At 38.0% G+C, this 16255-nt stretch overlaps 1 protein-coding gene across 1 annotated transcript in view; it reads left to right on the top strand.

The window, feature by feature from the left end:
• The window catches only part of RIMS2 (regulating synaptic membrane exocytosis 2), a 629796-nt gene that overhangs the window by 122275 nt on the left and 491266 nt on the right, over positions 1-16255 (top strand). Inside the window, exon 2 of the mRNA XM_006897149.1 lies at positions 640-850. Coding sequence (XP_006897211.1) covers positions 640-850 — 211 coding nt within the window. The remainder of the gene's footprint in view (positions 1-639; positions 851-16255) is intronic.

The following is a 16255-nucleotide window of genomic DNA, read 5'->3' as shown; positions in this document are numbered from 1 at the left end:
GATTACATTAAATAAAGTCAACATCAAAGTCCTTTTAAAAACCTTGTATTTTGATTTCACATTATCACTTGGTCAGCTGCTAAGAATTCACAATGGTTTTCTAGCCACCAGCTACCAGACGGTTGAGCAGATTTAAACGATTAGGGAGAGCACCCAGCCAGCGTTTGCCCCTCTGTTTGGATTCTGGAGATCACTCACCCAATTGAGACTCAGCCTCAAGTATTTGAAATTCATAAGTTTTGGCTTCACTATGTAACTAGCTCAAAATAGCTCCTTATAATTCAAAAACTAAACTGTTGAGAAATAATGTTGTAAGTGTGTTAGAGCGTATGGTTGAACATATGTTGACAAATTGTAGATGTCAATCTTAGGATTGCACTCAAAGAAATATCTCCATGAACATATTAATTTGTTGGTAAATTCACATTCATGTCACAGGACAGAACTAATTGTAGTATTTTAAAGGTCTGATGTATCATACATTATTTTATTCTATAACTTAGAAAGGAAAATTTTGTTAGTTTATTCTTAGGCTGTGAATTGTTAGGGATATGAAATTTTGTAGATTGTGGTTATTACTATATGTATTTTTAGACAACTAGGAAATAATTTTTTTAAAATATTTTTTTTTATTTGCAGAAAGCTGCATCAGCAGTTCGAAATGTATAAGGAGCAGGTGAAGAAGATGGGGGAGGAGTCGCAGCAGCAGCACGAACAGAAGGGTGATGCTCCCACCTGTGGCATCTGCCACAAAACCAAGTTTGCGGATGGCTGTGGCCATAACTGTTCATATTGCCAAACCAAGTTCTGTGCTCGTTGCGGAGGTCGAGTGTCATTACGCTCAAACAAGGTACAGAAATGCTCGCTATCACCATTCTCTTATACCTACTCATACCATTAGTAAAACAAAGACAATAGCTACAGTTAAGACTCAGATGAGCCAGAAAAAGCCTTTCATCGTTCTGCTAGTGCTGGTGGTATTTTTCTCTACTTTTAAGATGACTTCAAAAGCTAAGTGCCTTGGTGTTTGATTTCACTGACTGGATTTTTAAAGAGTATGACAGAAATGCAGGTGATACTTGCTTGACATATAGGTGCAGAAAATTCATATCAAAGAGATAAAAGTTTGTTCTTAAAGTCACACAAATGATTAATTTGACAGTTGTCACCCAACTTTTTACATATCTACAGAGAGCTGGACAATGGCTAGGGAGGATAGAAGGAGGATTGATGCCTTTGAGCCTGTGGTATTGTAGAAGAGTATTGAATGTACTATGACCTGCTAAGAAAACAAACAGGTTTATCTGAGAAAGGGTGAAACCAGGCTGCTCCTTGGAGGCAGGAATTCTGAAGCTTTGTTTGACATACTTTGGACATGTTGCAAGGAGGGACTTATCCTTGGAGAGGGACATCATGCTTGGGAGGTTGTAGGGACAGCACAGAAGAGAAAGACCCTCTGTGAGGTGGATTGATTCAGTGATGGGTAATCAGGGTAAGTGTGTCAGAGACAGTGAGATTGGCACAGGACAGAACAGGGTTTAGGGCTATTGTATTGTATGTAGGTCGCCATGAGTTGCAAGTGACTTGACGGCATATAACAACAACAACATATAATTTTAGGGAACACTGTTGGTTTGGTTGTAAGGAGTTGCACTGTCAATGCAAAGGCATACAGTTCTAATCCACCAGCTGCTCCTTGAGACTAAGATGGGTAATTCTCCTTCTGTGCAGTTTATGGCCTCTGAAAACCTGCTAGAGGGTCACCTGTGGGTTGATTCTGACTTGACAGCACATTACAACAACAATAGTGCATACCATTTTACAGACTTTGTAGGTTTACACTTTCTTTAGGTCCTTGTTTCTCATTTTGTTCCAAAGAGACTGTTTCCAGGATAAAGATTCCATGTTTTAGAATTTCCCCTTTCTAATGGCACTCTTGTTAAGAGGCATCCTGTAGAGTATGATCCTATCATGACCCTGTGTACATCAGGGCTGAACCTTGTCCTGTCCTGTGCCATCCTCACAGTCTGTGACATACTTGAGCCCATTGCTTCAGTCACTGTGCCAATCCATCTAGTTGGACTTTGCCCTTTAATAGATAATGATTTAGGAAGTGTTTCCCATATATAGTAGTATTTTATATTTCAATTGTTCACTTTAGGGAATTGTTCATGACACCGCAGAGTGATTTGTTAAAATTGCAAGAACAGTATTCGAAGGTGTTTGTCTCAGTAAGGTCTTTAGAACTTGCTCTTCTCTCCTTACTCTTTCGCAATTTTTAGTAGGAAGTTTATAGTTTTAAGTTCATTTCGTTAACTATTTTTTATCCAGTAGATTCCGAGTCATGGTAACCTCAGGTACGTCAAAACAGAGCTGTGGGTTTTCAAAGGCTTATTTTTTTCAAAGCCAGAAATTACTTCTAAAATGTCTGTATTTCCAGCCGTTCAGTTATAGCTGAACACCTTCTTTAAATATAGTGTTTAGTGAGAATATGTCAACTCTGTAATTTCATTTCTCCCTTTTAAAATTATCCCTCTATTCTATTTTTTTAAATATTTATTGGTTTGCATACATTCATATACATCATGTTTTATACATTTACTTTGTGTTTATACATTCATATACATTGTATTTTTTCCTTTTAAATTTTTTTATCCTATTTTTTTTTAAAGTATTTCTTTTATATCGGTTTGCTTCCAGTTTGTATACATTGTGTTTCACACTATTCTTCATTCACATTGTGTTTCATACAATCATTCCATTCTTGTTTTATAAAATTAATCATCATTAAACTGGGTCCACCATTACCCTGCCTTTTTCTGAGTTATTCCTTCCGTATTCACATAAATTCATAGCCTCATAAGCTTTCCATCAAATCTGTCTAATTGTTGTTGTCCATATGATCCCATGTAGATAGTTCTTCGAAAAGAATAATGCTTAAGGCAGATTTGGCCTGGAAAGGGTTAAACCGGGTGGCTCCTTGGAGGCAAGGATTCTGAGGCTCCGTCTAACATACTTTGGAAATGTTGTGAGGAGAGACTGGTCCTTAGAGAAGGACATCATGCTTGGGAGGGTGGAGGGACAGCGCAGGAGAGGAAGGCCCTCTATGAGGTGGATTGATTCAGTGACTGGGATAATCGGGATGGGAGTGTCGGAGACAGTGCGATTGGCACAGGACAGGGCGGAGTTTAGGGCTGTTGTACATAGGGTCGCTATGAGTCGCAAGCGACTTGACGGCGGCACATAACAACAACAACAACAAAGCTAAACTGTAATGTTGGTTTTTCAAAGACTTTAGGGGATATTTTTGTTTTAACTTTTAAAGATGATCTCAGAGCAATGGTGTCAGGAGTTATCTATCCTCTGTTGCTCCATAAAGTCTGGATTCCACAAGAATTTAAGATTCTGCCCTGCATTTCCCTCTTTTGATCACTGTTCTTCTATTGGAAACTTTGACTGATTAGTAATGGTAGCCACACAACCTCCAGTGCTTTTGGCATCATCGCAAAGGAGGCTTTTATTCATGGAGGCAATTAGACACTTCCAAATCCTCTTATTTCTGACTCTCCTTCCTAGTTTGCGCTAGGTGAGTAGAGATGAATTGTGCTTTGGATGGCCAGTTTGCAAGCTTTTAAGTCCCTATGCACTGAACCAGGAGGTAGATCAGACACACGAAGTAGTTTATTGGGCCAGTTAACTGGGATGTCTCAGGAAGACATGACCCCAGATCTCCAAACCAAAGAGTCAGATCTAATACTCGATTGCATATGAGGATCTTTGGCAGCTTCTGTTATTTCTTCTCCTGATTTTTGTTTTGGTGTTTTATTTGTTTGTTTTGGGTGATGATAGTGTAAATATGTCTATCATTCAACTTTTAACTGGTCTACTTTTCTTCTTTTTTTGTGAAAAATAACAACCAGTTGATTATGAAATAGTATTTCACTGTGCTTTTGATTTGCATGTAATTATGTTAAACATCTTATCATGTTCTTATTAGATATTTGGATGTCTTCATTTCAGGAGTGTCTACTTTTATCCTTTGTTCCTTGTATGAATTTCCTACAGCTGCCTTAACAGATTACTATAAACTGATTGATTTATGAGAACAGGTATTTACTGTCTCTCTGTTATAGAGGATGGTAGTGTAAATTTAATGTTGACAAGGCTATATTCTCTTTGAAGGCTCAGGTGAAGATGCCTCCTTGTCCCTTTTGGCATCTGGTGTCTCCAGGTCTCCCTTATCTTGCAGCTGCCTCAGAATTTATAGCCATTTTTTTTTCTCTGTCCCTTTTCTTTTAAAGTCCTTGTATAGTGTAAAGGATTTGCACTTAACTATTCATCTAAAGTTGGTTAGTTTAAACCTCCAGACCAGCACTAGGAGTAAGGGTCTGATAGTGAGCTTCCATAAAGATAAGCACAAGGAAACTACTGAACATTCCTGCTCTGTAACATCTAATTGGAACAGCCATGAATTTCAATTGACAGCAATGGGTTTGAAGGGCTATTTTGTTCCTGGTGTGTGTGTGTGTGTGTGTGTGTGTGTGTGTGTGTGGCTTTGCTGTTCTATCTTTGATAAGGTCATAACTCAGACTGAATTAGGACTCTACCTGTTCTGATATGATTTTGTGTCCATTTGTAGTCTTCAAAGATCCTACACCAAAGTTATGTTCAAAGGCGATGATTACAGCATCAACATATCTTGAAGGAACACAGTTTAATCCATAACAGTTTGGGCTTTGTTTCCTCCCTCACTTGAGAGTTGTACTGCCAACCCAAAGACAGGTGGTTTGAATTCACCAGCTGCTCCTTTAGAGAAGGGTGAACTGGGAAGGTATGCAGTCAGTTTACTCAAGTGCAGTGATGTCAGTTTGAGGACTAAGGCACACTTGTTTCAGGCTATGATCTTTTTAATTACTTGCCATGTGTCTGAGAGCTGGACAGTGAATAAGGATGACAGAAGAAGAATGGATACCTTTGTGCCTTTGGATGCCTTTGTTGGAGTAGAATACTGAATATCCCTAGGACTGTTAAAAGAAGAAACAGATGTGTCCTGGAGAGAGTGCAGCTATAGTGCTCCTTAGAGGCAAAGATGATAAGAAAACTTCACCTCACATACTTTGTGCATGTTTCTGTTGTTATATAGCCTCAATTTATACTTATTTATGTTGTTGTTATATAGCGTCAAACTATACTTACTTATGGGAACCAACTCATAAGTCATCCTCCAGTGGGTTTTCAGAGGCAGTAAATCACATGAGGGAAGACTGCCCATCTTTCTCCCACAGAGCAGCCACTAGATTAAAACTGTATGTCAGGCCACCAGAGCATGTTGCTAAAGAGAGGGGTTTCCTTTTAGAAAGACATCATGCTTGGAAAGGTGGAGGGTCAGCGAAAGACCGTCGACAAAGTGGATTGACATAGTGACTGCAGCAATGGGCTCAAAGAATGAGGATGGCACAGGATAGGACAGGGTTCAGATCAGTTGTTCAGAGGGTCACAGTAAGTCATGCTCGGTGGTCCCTAACAACAACCACAAATCTTTTAAGCAGTGAACTGCCATGTCTTTCTCCTGTGAAATGATCCAAACTGGAGACCTTTTAGTTAGCAGCCAAGTACGTGACCATTACACCTTCCAGACACCTTAGAGTGCTAGAAACATCTTTGTAGAGTGCACATTTGATAATTTCCGTTTCTCCTTAGTGACTTCTCATCTCCTAAGTGACATGTCTTGTGGTCTAGAGAACCATTCATGATTTATTCTTGATCTGTTTCTAGACATAACCTTTATTTTATTCCACAGAAGCCAGCCAACCCAACAACAACAACAGATCTCCCCCCAACAAAAACCCACTGCAGTTGACTCCAACTCGAGCTGTATCTGTCAGGTTTTGAAGGCTCTAAATTTTAACAGGAGCTGATTACTCATCTTTCCTCCCAGAGCAGCAGGTGGATTAGAACAATTGACGTTTGTTTTTCAATAAAATTTTAATTTTATAATAGTTTACTTAAAAAAATTAATGTTGTTGTTGTTGTTATATGCCATTGAGTTGCTTGTGACTCATGGCGACCCTATATACTACAGCCCTAACCTCTGCTCTGTCCTGTGACAATCGCACCGTCTCTGACACTCCCATCCCAATTACCCCAGTCACTGAATCAATCCACCTCATAGAGGGCCTTCCCCTCCTGCGCTGTCCCTCCACTCTGCCCAGCATGATGTCCCTCTCCAAGGACTGGTCCCTCCTTACAACATGTCCTAAGTATGTCAGACGAAGCCCCAGAATTAATATACATTGTTTTTCATACCAAATATTTTCCATTTCCTTTATCCACCCTTCCTTCTACCCATTGAATTGTGTGACCCTGTGATTAACCCCTCCCCCCTGCCCATCCACATCCATCTGTTCCTTCCTCCCTTGGATCCTCAAACATCTTTCACAGTAATGGTCTTAGAGAGTTTGGTCCTTATGGGACTGAGTTAGTTCACTTAGCATAATGCTCTCCAGTCCCTCCCAAGTTAGGTTGTAATTAAAAAAAAACAAACCCAAAACACAACATTGCTCCTGCTTGCTGGGTAGTATTTCTTTGTGTAAATATATCATAATTTCTCAATCTGTTCTCAATTGTGGTTGGGCATTTGGGCTGTTTCCATGTTCTTGCGATGGTGAATAATGCTACTGTGAATATGTTTGTTCAAGTCTCCATTTGTGCCTCAGTTTTCATTCTCTCAGGGTATATTCCAAGCAATGGAATAGCTGTGGGTCAGATGGAATTTCTGTGTTCAGCTTTTTTGAGGAATTGCCAAGCTACCTTCCAAAGTCGTTGCACCATTTTACAATCCTATTTTACACTGACAGCATTTTAAAAAACAATGTATAAGAGTTCCTATCTCACCACATCTTCTCCAAGATTTATTACTTTTTGTCTAGAACCAGTAACGTTTGTGTTAGCAGCCCACTATGCCATCAGGGCTCCTTATACATTTTCTTATGTTACCACTACCATATAGTTCCTACAGTTTTGTTTCCCTGATAGTTTAATTCCTACACTTTTCCTCTCCCTGACATGTCTCTGTTTTCCTCAATACCTACATTTTGCTATTTGATAAACATTTACTCATTTTTCTGAATGTTAGCATATTCTTCTCCATGATAGATGTTTTTAGATGCTTGTTATAAATTTGCCATTTTTTTCTTTTGTGCCACTCTAGATTTTACAGGTTTCTAAACTATTACTCTTAACTTTTGATTATTTTTAATTTATTACCTTTCTCCAAGTGTCCTTGTCTGTTTTAGGTTTCTGTGTGTCAGCATAAATGTGTGTTAGGTGATGAATGGCAGAAAGAAGTCTGGTGTACTTTAACATTGGCATGTCATTCTAGTATAGCTATAATCTCTTGATCCAGCCCCTTACTGTAACTCAGAACTGTGATAGTATTTCCTTGGTTATGGCATGGTAGAATATGGTTATTGGTATTCTTGGGGAAACAATGGAGAGCAAACATTTAAAAATTGTGTCATGTTATTTAATGGGAAAGAAAATTTTTCATTAATTACAAGGCAAGCAAGAAGAAAGAGGTGATTGTGATTTAATTGGAGAGTTTAGAGCATGATATATAGAGAGGGTTTTATCTATTTTGGCAGTAGAGTAGGAAGTAATGAGAAAAGACTGAATAGAGAAGGAATGTGAAATAAAGAGTGACATTAATTTCCCAGGAGACAGAGGAACTAATAATGGAAATGTTGCTCATAAAGTTTTTGAGAGAAGAAGTTACCATTCTTTATAGGAAATGATGCCGCCATCACCACCACCATCATCATCAAATGGAAATATCAGAAGGGAATAATGACAGTTAATCTTAGTATACAGTGGCATAACAATTTGACTCTAAGTAGAGGTAGTGCATTATTTAGGATAGCCATAGGAATAGTTCAGTAAGATTAAAAAATACCGAGTATAAAATTAATTTCTTGAAATGGGATACTACCAATTTTTTATAGCTATTTAAATATAAATCTTAAATGCATGCTTTTAAACTTGATAAATAGTTGTTGAATGCTCTGGATTTGATAAATCATTATTGGAATTCTAGGATTTTGGTCATAATTATCAATCTAAGTTATAAACAAAGATATATAAAGCTAACATAAGTCATGGGCAGTCTATAAAGGCAGCATTGTGTGGTGACTATACCACAATCTTTGAAGTGAGACTAAGTTTACATTCCAGTTTCATTACTTCGTAGTCATTGCTGCCCCTTAGAATCTTCTATTACTCTCTCTTACTTTGGCATTTTTCTTCCATTTGTTTTGACTCCTTGATGTTCCAGTATAATTTTCAAAATGTCTTTTGACATTGTATTGGTATTTTCTTTCTCCCCTGTCATTGTATTAACCTCTTGCTTTCTTCATTGATGATGCCCTTGATGTCATCTGTAGCTCATCTGGTCTTTTCACAGCCTCAAATCTGTTCTCGAGATGGACTTTACATTCAGGTAGGAGACGCTCAAGGTCATATATTGGTTTTTTTGAATTTATTTTTATTTTCTTCAGCGTCAGTTTGAACTTGCACATGAGTAATTGATAGTCTGTGGCACAGTCAGCACCTAGCCTGGTCTTGACTGCTGATACTGAGCTTCTCCAGCTATTCTTCTCACAAATGTAGTTAATCGGCTTCTTTGTGTAGTTCATCAATGAGGATCATATAAATAGTCACCGTTTTTTATTTTTAGAAAGATATTTGCAATGAATAAATCATTCTACAGGATTCAATCATTCAATCTCCAGCCTCTTTTCTGTTACCAAGACCATAATTTCTGATTACATGGCCTTCTTTTCCCCCCAGCTTTTGTATTTTAGTCACCAATTAATATGAATATTATGCAACATGATTGCATGTTCAGTGTATTTTAGACTTTCAAAAGTGTTGGAAAACCTCAATTTCCTTATCTTTGGCTATAGTTATTGGTGTATTCATTTGAATAATAGTTGTAGTAACAGGTTTTCCTTACATTCCTATGGACACTTATCACAGCATTGTATTTCAGGATAAATCTTGAAATGGTAAAGGAGATAAACAGACAGTTCCAAAGGACAACTTGAAAATACAAAGCAACGTATTATAATGAAATTTCAAAGAGCTGGAGTCAGAAAATTAAAAAGAAAGGATTTACTTGGTTTTTATCAAGTTGAAAGAATAAGAAAACAAAATTGAGCCTTTAGTTGCAATACTGAAGAATGCTGTAGACAAAATCTGGAATGATCCAGGAAGCATCAAAAGAAGATAGAGAGAATGCACAGAATCACTGTAACAAAAAGAATTGGCTGACACAGAACCATTTCAGGAAGTAGCGTATGAAGAAGAACCAATGGTAATTAAGGAAGAAGTTCAAACTATGCTGCAGACATAGGGGGAAAAACGATCCAAGGATTAATGGGATACTAATTTACATGTTTCAACAAACAGCTGCAGATGTGGACATGCTTACTAGTCTGTGCCAATAAATCTGGAGGACAGCTACCTGCTTCACTGACTGGGAGAGATTCATATTAGTTCCCATTCCCCAAAAAGGTTATCCAACAGAATGTGGAAATTCTTAAACAATAGTATTGATATCACATGCAAGCAAAATCTTGCTGAAGATATTAAAACCAGAATAGTACATTGTCAGAGAACTGCCAAAAATTCAAGCCACGTTTAGAAGAACCTGTGCCAGCAGGGATGCCAGGTGGATCCTGCCAGGTGGATCCTGCCGAAAACAGAGCATTCCAGAAGGATATCTAGTTGTGTTTTATTGACTGTGTGGATCACAACAAATGAAGGCTAACATTGAGAAGATTGGGAACCTCAGTACACTTAATTGTGCTCATATGAAACATATACCTAGAACAAGAAGCTTTTGTCCAAACAGGGCAAGGGAACGCTAAATGGTTTTAAATCAAGGAAGGTGTGCATTAAGGCTATATTCTGTCTCCATTTCTATTCAGTCTGAATGGAAGCAGGATTGGCATCCACTTCCTGAACAATATGCCTTTGGTAACTCTAAAGAAGTGACAATAATTATAGACCTGGGTTCAGATCTTTTGTTCATAGGGTCACTATGAGTTGTACTTGACTCATTGGCACTTAACAACAACACCACCAACAACAACAGCATTCAGTCTGTATGCTGACCCAACCATTTGGGAAGCTGGACTTTAAGATGGGAGGAAGACTCATCAACAACCTGAGTACACAGATGAGAGAGCCTTGCTTGAGGAAAGTGAGGAAGACTTGAAGTGCTTGCTACAGAAAATCAAAGATTACAGCTTTCAATAAGGATTACATCTTGACATCAAAGAAAAAAAAATCCTTACACTAGGCCAATAGACATCATCATGATAGATGGTGAAAAGATTGAAACTGCCAGTTATTTCATCTCACTAGGATTCACAATCAACATTCTTAATACTAGCAGTCAGGAAATCAAAAGACTTATTGGAGTGGGAAAATGTGCTGCCAAAGACCTTTCCAAAGTTCTAAGGAACAACAGTGTCAGTTTAAAGACCAAAGTGTGTCAGGGTCAATCTATGGCCTTTCATTTACTTGCTATGCATCTGAAAGTTGGACAGTGAATAAGGATGATAGAAGAAGTGATGTCTTTGAGTTGTGGTTTTGGAGAAGAGTACTGAATATTCCATGGACTGCTAAAGAGCAAACAGATATGTCTTGAAGAAAGTGTAATCAGGATGTTCCTTGCAGGCAATGATGGTGAAAGTTCATATCACACACTTGGGGTATGTTGTTAAGAGAAGTCTGTCCTTGGGCAGAGACATCATTCTAGGTAAGGTGGAGGGATAACAAAAGAGAGGAAGACCCTTAACAAGATGGGTTGTCACAATAACTGTATTAAGTATATTGGAGATCATGAGGATGGCACAAGTGGTATAGATTTGATATTCAGAAGGTTGCAACTTAAAGAACTATGAGATATCATCTCACCCCAGTAAGAAAAGCAAAATGTAGCAGAACAGCAAACATTAAATGCTGGCGAGGTTGTAGAGAAACTGGAACCCTTATTCACTGTTGGTGTGAGTGTAAAATGGTGCAACCACTATGGAATGCTAGATGATGCTTTCTCAATAAGTTGCAAATAGAAATACCATTTGACCCAGCATTTCCACTACTGGGAATTTACCCTAAAGAAACCATAACTGCCACCTAAGCAGATAATATGCACACCCATGTTTATTGTGGCTCTGTTCACAAAGAGCTGGAAACAGCCCAAATGCCCATCAACAAACGAATGGATAAAGCTCTGATAAATTTGCACAATGGAATACTATGCAGCATTGAAAAACAAGGAACTCATGAAATATGTGCAAAATAATGACCCTTGAAGACATTGTGCTGAGTGAAATATCTCAGTCACAGAAGGAGAAATTGCATAGGGCCACTGTTGTGAAATGGGACCGACATCAGGGTTGAGGAAAGACAGAAAAGGAGGGGAGGAATGATGTATATTGCATTGAAACAGATGAGGGAGAGAACTGTTTAAAAGGGACATATGAATGGGTATTCTTGTCATGACATAATTCCAGAGTGAAGGCTGCATAGTGGAGTGGACTTGGGGGGAGGGATTGCATAACAGTGAAAGAGTTTTTCTTTTTCTTTTCAAGGAGAAGAGTGAATTGGGGGAGGGGGTGGGCAGGGAGAAAAGTGCAACAATGAATGACTGGAAACCCTGTCTCTGTAAACTTTCATTTTAATAAAAAAAAAATATTTACAACCTTTAAAAATAAAGGTTGCACTTGAAGGCACTTAACAATAGTAAGCCATTGTCAGTGACCCTTGGCAAGATGCATAATCTCTCTGTGCCCTAGTTTCTTCATCTCTAAGTAGAGTTGATAATACTACTACCTCATAAAGCTATTGTGAGATGACATGAGTTAGTATTTTGAAACATATATACATCTACACGAAGAGTGCAGTAGAATGGTTTTGCATTGATTACTGTACTGGTGGATTTGAAATGCCAGAAAAGACATCATCTTTGGACACACATCTTTGTAGCACGACTTCTAATGGACTGTGCCATCAGAAACACATTCAATAAATAGGGCCATAATAGTACATCTTTTCTTTCTTCTGTAAGATAATCAAAGATATGGCACGTACAACTATGAAAAAATATTAATAAAAGATACAGCAGTAATATTTCATATGTATGGAATGGGTTTTCTGTATATATTACAATTAATATTTAAATTGTTATATCTGTTAAGAAGGGATAACTATTAGTAAATTCACAATTGTAATTCTTTCCCTCCATATTTTAGAAAGTAGTAGTTTTCAGATCACATAAGACTGTTTATTTTATTTTGTGAAAATGGTATCCATCTTAATGTTGGGAGTTATTAATATAATTAGCTATGGGTACATAGTTCAAATACATAATTTATAATTTAGCCATTTCAGGCTGTTTACTATTCCATATATATCAATTTTGTTTGTTATTTTCTGGATGGGTTTTTTTTTTTTTTTAACACTTGACATGATCTCGCCATGAAATGTTTTCCCTCTCTTCCTGATATTCTTTTCATCATCAAATCTTTGGTTATTTCTCATTTTCTTTGTGAAATCTTGTTTTCTTTCTTCAAGTCTTATTATCTCCTCTATCACGTGTGTTTCAGAAGGCTTTGTTATTCCCTTGCTCTCAGAACATCTCTATTGGGCAATGATTTGTTTATTTCTCTTGAGCTCCACTGAATTCCTTGGGGGCAGAAACTGTCTTTATTATTTTTACAACTCAAGCATCTGGTGTAATGTCTGGTACAAATGTAATGAGTGATCCGAATATGATTTTTGTTGCACTAACAGGTTGGTAATAGATATCCTTGATTATGTACAATAAATTTTATATGATCTGTAACAAAATGAAACAGTCAAGAACACAATACAAGGGATGCAATCCTATCTGTTCTAAAGTAAATATTCATTTCCTTTTTTTGCACATAAGGGAGTAGAGTAGAAATTTAGCAGTCTTAAGGAAATTATTTGGAAGGAGGAGTGGCATCCACTTCCATAATAGCTTACCTCTGGAAACCCTATGAACCTGGATAGAGGATTAAAGGCACCCAAGCGTCAGGGACTCTCCTTCATAGGGTCACTATGAGTCACCTGCGACTCAACGGCACTTAACAACAACAACAACAAGGAAATTATACAAAAAATACAGAGAGAGGTACTTTTTAATGAAGAAGTGGAATCTTAAAATAAGCCTTTCTGATTTTCAAGTCTTTCTTAATAACAAATTTTATCATGAGAGTGTGTTTAATTTTCAGTGTTTAAACATGTATTTGGCAATGTCAGATACCTTATTTTGTTTTCTGCATTTACAAATCTATACCCTCAAATTAACAGATTTAATTTTTACTTTAGTGATAAATGCCAATTAAATATTTTTTTTTTCACTTAAATGTTTTAGAAGGTTTAAATTTTTTTTAGTTTTTTAGAAGGCTTAATTTTTTTTGACACACATAAATTTTAGAAGACATCCCAATAATTCATAATTCATATAGTATTGTATATTGTCTATCTTTAGTAGCTTATAACATCAAAGCTAAGCAGTGATATTGGGTCTTTTAGTATTTCTTATACATGCATTTTTTTTATAAATAATTTTCAATTTCTTTTGTTGACTTAGTTATGCCAGAATGTCTAGTTAAGATTTTATTTGTGAAGAAAACTTTTCTGTGGTACTTAGGAATTTAATTGCTTTTATGAAACTCATTCTCATAATATATCTTAATGAACTCTAATATGTAGTGTATTTTTGTTTAAATTTCATTTGTAAGTGAAATATATAGAATTTTTTTTCCTTTTTAACTGTCTGAAATTCAATTAAAAAGTTATTGAGACTTTTTCAAATTTTTTCTTTTACTAGCAGACTCTTAAAGTCTCTTGGTTTAAAAATGGACTTAATTCTTTCTTTTTTTGTTTTGTCTTTTCTGTCCTTTCTAACCTGCTTTCGTGGATATTCACACCAGGAGGACAAAGTGGTTAGAGTCTTTTTTTCTGCCTAATATTTTTTATTTTCTTTATTATTCTTGCTAATCTTAATTTTATACCGATTTAATTTACATATTTCTAAGTGTTTTTTAATGGATGTCATGCATGATAACTGCTGAACTTTATGCCATATTTTAAGCATGCTGTCTAATTTTACTGAAACGCACTTTTTCTATTTTATTATATATGAAAAGTTGACAAGCTTATTTGATCTTTTCAAGACACTTGCCTCTTAAATTTAGCATTATTTATAAGCCTATCTCTTAGTGCTTTGCATTGTGGTAAGAATTCTTTTAGTCTTGTACTGTCTCCCTAAACTCATCATTGAATTGATTAGATTAATAAAATGTTTCAGAGTTAGTACAAACTAAATCTTTTTTTAATAAAGAGTCCTAATAACATTAAACATGGCTTTTCTGTAAACGTTGACTCTAAATATTTAATATATTTTGAACTTTTTTAATAATATGCTTTACAGATTGGCAAAATCATATCCTGACACTGAATACTGGTTAAAATTACAATTGAAAAGTACTCAGACATGTAAATTTAGAGTACAGGATTAGTGTTAATAATCTACTGTTTTCTGCCTCTAAGTGGTTTGATTTTGGTCTGTATTTCTTCTGGAGACTGGTATCCTCCAACAAATACAGATAAAAATCTTCTATTTTGGTTCTTTTTTGAGGAATAAGACTAAAAAACCCCAAAGTCTTTTCGAGTTTTCTCATTTCATACTGGCATAAAACCTTAAGAGAACATCCGTTAGCTGCTATTTCTGAAATAGTGGCTTCTTCTCCCCTCCCCCTTTTTTTAATTCAGAATTTTTCCTTTACCAACCACAATCTTTTCATTTTATTGGTCTTAAATAGTCATGTGGAGCTTGTGACTAATGAACCCACACCTAGATAAGTGAACACTTTATACTTTTCAGCCCCTAAGGAGCAATCCACACACCCTTGTGATGAGCAGCGCATGTGGTACATGCTAGCAGGGTGAATCTGTTCACCAATCTTCTATCTAAGCAAGGAGGATAAGAGACAAGGGGCATCATCTACAAGAGCTGAACCAGGACTATGAATGACAGTGGTACAGGGAGGGACAGTGGTACAGGGAGAGACAGTGTTACAGGGAGAGACAGTGGTGTAGGGAGAGCCAGTGGTACGGGGAGAGACAGTGGTACAGGGAGGGACAGTGGTACAGGGAGAGACCATAGTGTAGGGAGAGAGTGTTATAGGGAGAGACACTGGTGTAGGGAGAGACAGTGTTACAGGGAGAGACAGTGGTGTAGGGAGGGACAGTGGTACAGGAAGAGACAGTGTTACAGGGAGAGTCAGTGGTGTAGGGAGAGACAATGATACAGGGAGAGACAGTGGTATAGGGAGGGACAGTGGTACATGGAGCGACAGTGGTACAGGGAGGGACAGTGGTGTAGGGAGAGAGTGGTACAGGGAGGGACAGTGGTGTAGGGAGGGACAGTGGTGTAGGGAGAGACAGTGGTGTAGGGAGGGACAGTGGTACAGGGAGGGACAGTGGTACAGGGAGGGACAGTGGTACAGGGAGGGATAGTGGTACAGGGAGGGACAGTGGTGTAGGAGGGACAGTGGTACAGGGAGGGACAGTGGTGTAGGGAGAGACAACGGTGTAGGGAGGGACAGCGTTACAGGAAGAGACAGTGTTACAGGGAGAGCCAGTGGTGTAGGGAGAGCCAGTGGTATGGGGAGAGACAGTGTTACAGGGAGGGACAGTGTTACAGGGAGAGACAGTGGTGTAGGGAGGGGCAGTGATACAGGAAGGGACAGTGGTGGGGAGAGTCAGTGGTGTAGGGAGAGACAGTGGTACAGGGAGGGATAGTCGTATAGGGAGGGACAGTGGTGTAGGGAGGGACAGTGGTACAGGGAGGGATAGTCATATAGGGAGGGACAGTGGTACAGGGAGGGACAGTGGTACAGGGAGGGACAGTGGTGTAGGGAGAGACAGTGGTACAGGGAGAGACAGTGGTGTAGGGAGGGACAGTAGTACAGGGAGGGACAGTGGTACAGGGAGAGACAGTGGTACAGGGAGGAACAGCGGTACAGGGAGGGACAGTGGTACAGGGAGGGACAGTGGTACAGGGAGGGACAGTGATGTAGGGAGGGACAGTGGTACAGGGAGAGACAGTGGTACAGGGAGGGACAGTGGTGTAGGGAGGGACAGTGGTACAGGGAGG

Source organism: Elephantulus edwardii, unplaced genomic scaffold, assembly GCF_000299155.1.
Source record: "Elephantulus edwardii isolate Elephantulus edwardi_28Jun2011 unplaced genomic scaffold, EleEdw1.0 scaffold00202, whole genome shotgun sequence".
Lineage (NCBI taxonomy): Eukaryota > Metazoa > Chordata > Mammalia > Macroscelidea > Macroscelididae > Elephantulus > Elephantulus edwardii.
Note: the sequence above shows the minus strand (reverse complement) of the source record. Positions and strands in the feature narration are given on the sequence as shown.